This window comes from Eulemur rufifrons, chromosome 24, assembly GCF_041146395.1.
Source record: "Eulemur rufifrons isolate Redbay chromosome 24, OSU_ERuf_1, whole genome shotgun sequence".
Lineage (NCBI taxonomy): Eukaryota > Metazoa > Chordata > Mammalia > Primates > Lemuridae > Eulemur > Eulemur rufifrons.
In genome coordinates this window covers 8,413,113-8,420,360 of record NC_091006.1, presented here as the reverse complement: position 1 = coordinate 8,420,360, position 7,248 = coordinate 8,413,113, and the positions used below count along the sequence as shown (strand labels likewise).

At 44.1% G+C, this 7,248-nt stretch overlaps 1 protein-coding gene across 2 annotated transcripts; it reads left to right on the top strand.

Annotated features, from left to right (window-relative positions):
- Positions 1-423: 423 nt before the first annotated feature.
- On the top strand, positions 424-2,280 carry LYPD4 (LY6/PLAUR domain containing 4). Of its 2 annotated transcripts, XM_069457981.1 has the most exons (4): positions 424-610; positions 805-948; positions 1,411-1,737; positions 2,008-2,280. In XM_069457981.1, exons 1-4 carry the CDS (start codon positions 544-546, stop codon positions 2,208-2,210), a joined length of 741 nt encoding a protein of 246 aa, XP_069314082.1. In that variant the 5' UTR covers positions 424-543; the 3' UTR covers positions 2,211-2,280. The 2 variants fall into 2 exon arrangements, with proteins under 2 accessions (XP_069314082.1, XP_069314083.1); XM_069457982.1 differs by lacking the exon at positions 805-948 and having other exon boundaries at positions 544-649; positions 2,008-2,210.
- Positions 2,281-7,248: the final 4,968 nt, after the last annotated feature.

Here is a 7,248-nt window from a genome sequence, read left to right as displayed (position 1 = left end):
TGGATCGTTTGAGCTCAGGAGTTTGAGACCAGCCTGAGCAAGAGTGAGACCCTGTCTCTACTAAAAATAGAAAGAAATTATATGGACAACTAAAAATATATACAGAAAAAATTAGCTGGGCATGGTGGCGCATGCCTGTAGTCCCAGCTACTCGAAGGCTGAGGCAGGAGAATTGCTTGAGCCCAGGAGTTTGAGGTTGCTGTGAGCTAGGCTGACGCCATGACACTCTAGCTCGGGCAACAGAGCGAGACTCTGTCTCAAAAAAAAAAAAAAAAAAAGCTATTAAATAATATGGTGGGTATAGGTTAGATTGGAGGGAAGACAATAGAGCTGGGGAGACAATGAAGCTGGGAAGACCTGTGTCCCTGAAGGTCTCAGGGAGCCTATGTCCCAGAAACTGACCCAATCAACTTTTTGCTTCAGAAACAGTGACCCAGAAGCAGGTGGACAAAGAATTCAGGGACTGACGGAAACAGAGCTTGAGACACAGACAGAAACTGGTTCCAGATTGACTTCTAGCATCCAGGACCCAGACACAGGGCCATGGGACCCCAGCATTTGAGACCTGTGCAGCTGCTCTGCCTCCTGGGGGCTATCTCCACTCTGCCTCGTATGTCCTGTGGGGCTGGATGTTATAAGACCCCAAAAGGTGGGAGGCCGGATTCACATCACTGGGGGAAGGAGGGCTGGCTGTCTAGGTCCCTCAGGGGACAGGACCTGTGGAAGCTGAGCTCTTGGTTGGCAGTCTAGGGGCTGAGAATGTGATGTGAGGCGCTGATGACTGGAAGAGCATTCTCCTTTTAGGGATTGAAGCTCTTTTGTGCTATGAGGCAACAGCCTCAGCCTTCAGAGCTGTTGCTTTCCATAACTGGAAGTGGCTTCTGATGAGAAGTATGGTGTGTAAGCTGAGAGAAGGCTGCGAGGAGACACTAGTGCTCATCGAGACAGGTGAAGTGGGGTGGGTCTGACACATTTCTCTTTGCTTGCTCTGCTGATCCCCAGCTCCACTCCCAGCACCCAGGAACTCTGGACTGGAGTTCCAGATATTTCCCTCATTAGATGTTTGGAATAATGTCAGGACACTGGCAGGAGAGGGGCAGGACCCAGCTGGTTGTGGTGTGGGCTGGATAAGAGGGCAGGATGGAGGTGGGCAGATCCCTGGAGGAAGGGGCTGTCTGGGGGAGGAGAAAAGAAGGAGGGGTGCAAGGGAGAGAAGCAGCGCTACTGCAGGGCAAAGAATGCAGAGATCTAGATGGAGACTCCACTCTGTGCCCTGTGCAGCTGCCAGGAGTGGACACAGGGACAGAAGCAAAGCTGGTGATGGGGTGGGAAGGGTACAGGAGGAGCAGGGGGCAGGGGGCTCTGGGTAAGGCAACACTGATCAGAGCTGTCTAATCCTCTGCTCCCCAGGGGCCAGAAGAGGAGTTGTGGGTTTTAAAGGCTGCAGCTCAGCCTTATCTTACCCTCCCCAAATCTCCTACCTCGTTTCACCACCTGGAGTGTCCATTGCCTCCTATAGTCGCATCTGCCGGACTTACCTCTGCAACAACCTTACCAATTTGGAGCCTTTTGTGAACCTCAAAGCCAAAGCTCCTAAGTCTACAACATCTTCTTCCTACAATTGTCCAACCTGTGTGGGCGAGCACACTAAGAGTTGCCTCCCAAATTTTGTCACCACCGCTGCTTGCCCCTACACTGCTCCTACGTGTTACAGTTCTACCTTACAATTTCAGGCAGGTGAGAGGAGAGGAACTTTGCTTATCAAATCCTACTCTATGCCAGGTGCTGTCTGGTGTCTTCACATCTCTGAGAGAGGCTGGTGGGATCTGGAGATGGGACTGGGGTTGCAGGGGACCAGGTACATGAATTCCAAGGAACAAGGGGTAAGGTACCTGGTGCCCAAGTCTCTGGTGGGAGAGCAGGTGTCCTGGCTTATGAGGGGCCTGGGAAGAGGGCAGGGCTCTGAGTTTTGAAAGTGTCCCTGATTCCTCCCTCTCTTCCTCGTAGGGCTTCTCAATACCACCTTTCTCCTCATGGGCTGTGCTCGTGAACATCATCAGCTTTTAGCAGATTTTCAGCATATTGGAAGCATCAGAGTGTCCGAGGTCCTCAACATCTTAGAGAAGTCCCAGATTGCTGGTGCAGGGCCCTCCAGGCAGTGCCCTGCTTGGGGCATCCTCTTAGGTCTCCTGCTTGCCTTCAGGGACTGACTGTCTAGCTGGACTAGACAAACACTCAGACCCCTTTGCATAACCAAATAAAGTTGCAGAGTTACCTTTCTGCTTTGTCTTGTGGTCCATGAGAGTGTGGAGGTGTGGAAGGTGTGAGGAGGGCCAGGCATGTCCAGGGAGGCAGGGGTGCCCAGAGGAAGAGGAGCCAGACAAAGTGACAATGTCATGCCCAGCAACTGGGGGAACTCAAATATTCCTTTTCTCCTTCCCCCTCCTTTGGGGGCCTAATCTGTAGCCTGGGTTCACCCTAGACATATGAGATACCAGCCAAATCTCTCCCCTTTTCTGGGCCTCAGTTTCCTTCTCTCTGAAAGGAAGGGTCTTATGAGGTAGAGCTGAGTTTCATTAGGGTGATTTTTAAAAATATTTTATTTTATTTTATTTTTAATCTAATTTTATTTTTTTTTTTGAGACAGGGTCTCACTTTGTTGCCCAGGCTAGAGTGCCGTGGCATCACCCTAGCTCACAGCAACCTCAAACTCATGGGCTCAAGCAATCCTACTGCCTCAGCCTCCTGAGTAGCTGGGACTACAGGCATGCGCCACCATGCCCGGCTAAATTTTTCTATATATTTTTAGTTGTCCAGATAATTTCTTTCTATTTTTTAGTAGAGACGGGGTCTCGCTCTTGCTCAGGCTGGTCTTGAACTCCTGGCCTCGAGCGATCCTCCCGCCTCGGCCTCCCAGAGTGCTAGGATTACAGGTGTGAGCCACCGCACCCGGCCTAGGGTGATTTTTTTTTAACTGTGATCACTTACTGAGTATCTACTCTGTGTGTGTCAGACACAGTACTAGTGTCTGTGCTAGTGTTTTACATACCAGATCTCATTTAATCCTTACAAGACCCCAGTGATAGAGCTTTTATCCCTATTTTGCAGAGAAGAAGCTGAGTCTTAAATTACCTGCCCAGAGTAGCATCTCCTTTGCCTCCGGCAGATCTTTGTCCTGCTGAGGGAATTTCATTGAAAGCTTTGGAGACCTGCTTTCCTCTGCCCAGTAGTCATTACCTTGTTAAGGAGGAGAGAGGACAGCAAGGCTGGGATGGCTGGTACTCACCCAAAGTTTAGTTTCTGGGCTCCTAGGAGAGGACAGTGTGATTCTTTTCTCTGGCCATAAGGGGGCAGCAGATACACCTACCTTGCAACTTCATGACTTCAAGTTGAGAGAGAGAGAGAGAGAGAAAGTGTGTATGTGTGTGTTAGGGGTGGGGAATAGGGAAAGGAGAGTCTCTGTGTAAAGCCATTCATGTGTGTGATCTCTGTTTAATTTTCTCCACTATCTTATGAGGTTTAGAGGGAGGGACTTAGGGTGCTTTTACTATGGGTTAAGCATTTTCTGTGTATTACCTCATTCATCCTTACTGCAATCTTATTAAATAGATACTGTCATTTCTATATTTCCATTTTACAGATGAGGAGATAGGCTTAAGTACCTGAGGCCACAGAGCCCACCTTTGTTACCAGCTTGAGAAAGTGGGATCTGAAGTACAGGTGCCTGCAACTGGCCTCAGAAGTGGGACTGGCACGAGGTCTTGATTACCATGGACCTGGATTACCTCCATTACCAATCTAGGTTCTGGAAGTGGTGGGGAATCCAAAGGAGGTGACGGTAAGTGGAATAGGGCTGAATGGAGAGCGGAGAGCCTGTGTCAGGAGGCCCCTAGGTCACTGAAGAACTTTTGGGGGATGAGTTTTGTCAGTGAACTTACCCACCCTTTCCTAACTTCCAATCAATTGGGCTACTAGGTAGTTTTATAGGGCTCAGCCAAGGCCTGGGTAGGCCATGCACACTTCCACAGATTCTCTTAATCCCACTAGCCAAGGTGGTGAGGACCTCAACAACCTTCAAAGGGAATTGACAAGTCAAAGGGAATGGTGTCCTACGTGTCCCAAATGGATGGCCCCAATCCTGATACCAGGAATGGGACATGTTTACTATATACTAAACATTTCCCATTCCTGGTATCAGGATTGGGGCCATCCATTTGGGACACGTAGGACACCATTCCCTTTGACTATGTGTAACAAAAATATTGGGTATAGAGTGTAATTTGATGAACCCCATGGACATATCACCCAACCCAAGAACTAGAACATCAGGAGTAACTTGCATATTTCTTGTGTGTTTTTTCCCATCCCATCTCTTTGCCTCCTCCTACAGAATAACCGCCACTCCACATTTTATTTAGTTTTTCTTGGATTGGATTTTTAATATGCTTTGATTATATATGAATTATATATATGTGTGTATAAATATACACATATATTTTTAAGTGACAGATTCTCGCTCTGTTGCCCAGGCTGGAGTGCAGCGGTATGATCATAGCTCACTGTAGTCTCGAACTCCTGGGCTCAAGTGATCCTCCTGTCTCAATCTCTTAAGTAGCTGGTAACTACAGGCGCATGCCACCATGCCCAGATAATTTTAAAAAAATATTTTAGAGACAGGGCCTTGCTATGTTGCCCAAGCTGGTCTCAAATTGAGGCTCAAGTGATCCTCCTGACTTGGCCTCTTGAGTAGCTAGGATTACAGGGTTGAGCCACTGCACATGGCTGTATTATATGTTTAAACAATAAATATTGTTTAGATTTGCTTGCTTTTGAGCTCTGTAAAAATGGTATCATATTCTATGTAGTTTTCTGGAAAGTGCTTTAAGAAAACTCATCATTATGTTTCTAATATTTACCCATGTTCCAGTGTTTTATTTTCATTGATGTATTGCATCCTATTGTGCTATTATATCATGTTTGACCTATCTATTCTTCTTCAATTATGTTTGGATTTCTCTCCCAGTTTTTGGCTACTACCATGACCATTGCTACTGTGAATATTCTTTTTTTTTTTTTTGGAGACAGGGTCTCACTCTGTCACCCAGGATAGAGTGCAATGGCTTCATCATAGCTCCCTGCCACCTCAAACTCCTGGCTCAAGCGATCTTCCTGCCTCAGCCTCCTGAGTAGCCGGGACTATAGGCACATGCTACCATGCCCAGCTAATTTTTCTATTTTTTGTAGAGATGAGATCTCGCTCTTGTTCAGGTTGGTCTTGAACTCCTGGCCTCAAGTGATCCTTCCACCTCGGCCTCCCGAAGTGTTAGGATTACAGGCATGAGCCGCTGCGCCTGGCTACTATGAGTATTTTTATACTTGTGTCCTTGTCTTGTATGTACGTGTATACACACAGGAGTGGAATTGCTGGGCTGTAGGGTTTGTTCAGTCTTGGGAGATAATGCCAAATCCCTTTCCAAAATGGTTGTACCAGTTATACATTACTAGTGAGAGAGTAAAGAATTTTTGTTGATCCACATGCCCTCCAAGTTTTCAGATTTAAAAATTTTTGCCAGTCTGGTGGGTGTAAAATAGTATCTCATTATGGTCTGAACTCATGTTTCCCTGGTTACTACATAGGTTGAGCTTCTTTTCATGTGTGTATTGATTGTACCTCTTTTGTAAATGCCCCTTTTGGGGGGCCTATTTTTCTATAGGGTTGTTAATCTTTGTCTTATTGATATGTAGGATTTCTTTTGTGTTTTTATGTATTATACGCTAACTCTTTGTCAGATTGTCTTCATTTCTTATGGTTATCTTTTGAAGTGGAGAATTTTAATGTTGAATTTATCAGCCTTCCAGTTTTATGGTTGATTATTCTTCTGCCTTGTTTTAAGAGATCCTTCCCTACTCCCAAATCTGAGATACTATCCTTTATTTACTAAAAAAATTAGGTTTGGGCCAAACTGTTTTTCTTTTCACAATTTAAGTTCTTAATCTATTTAGAATTGATTTTGGTTCATCTCTGAAGTAGAAATCTAATTTTATTTTTTCATATGGGTAACTAATTGCTCAGCCCTCTTTATTGACTAATTCCTTCTTTCCGTGTTTATCTGCAATGGAATCTTGGCTGTATTTCAAGGTTCAAATTTGTATGAATCTGTTTGGGCCTTCTATTTTTTCCATTGATCAAATTAGCTACTCTTGTGCCAGTACTACACAGTCTTAATTTTTATATATTTTAAAAAATATTTTATTGTTTACTTTTTTATTTTTATATTTATTTTTTATTACTCCCTGTAATTTTTATATCTTAAAATAAATCTTATTTCTATAAGACAAACCACCCTCCCCACTTGTTTTTCATCATTAAGAGAATCTTGGCTATTTTTGGACTTTTGCACATCCATATACATGTAGGAGCAGCTTGTCAAATTCCATAAAAACCCTGTTGGCATTTTTGATTGGAATTTTGTTGAAAAATAGATGCTATGGGGGGAGAGTTTATATATTTATGAAGTTGAGCGTTGCTATCCATGAACATGTGCTGTCTCTCCATTTATTTAGCTCTTCTTTAATATTTTTCAATAAAGTTTTTTATTTTCTGCATTAGGATCTTGTGCATCTTTTGTTATATTTATTCCAAAATAATCTATAGTATTTATTAATATAAATGGTGTCTTTTTAAAATTATATTTTTTATTTGTTTCTAATTTATAGACATGCAATTGGTTTTTGTGTAGTATATTGATCTTAAAACCAGACATTTTTCTGGAATCTTTTATTATTTCTAATAATTTGTTTATAGGCTTTTTGGGCTTCTCTGGGTAGATAATAATAACTTGTCATAACTATATGACAGCTGATATGTGCTGGCTGGCACATCCCAGTACAATATTGACAGTGCAGGGCACCTTTGGGTTGTTTGTTTTTTTTTCTTTAGAGATAGGGTCTTGCTTTGTTGCCCAGTCTGTAGCTTACTACAGACTTGAACTCTTGGGCTCAAGCGATCCTCCTACTTCAGCCTCCCGAGTAGCTAGGACCACAGATGTGCACCACCATGCTCAGCTAATTTACATTTTGTTTTGTAGAAACGGGGTCTTCTTATGTTGCCCAGGCTGGTCTTGAACTTCTGGCCTCAAGTAATCCTCCTGTCTCAGCCTCCCAAAGTGCTGGGATTACAGGCATGAGCCACTGTGCCCGGCTGGGTTGTTCTTGATTTTAAATGGAATGCTTCCATTTTCCTATTAA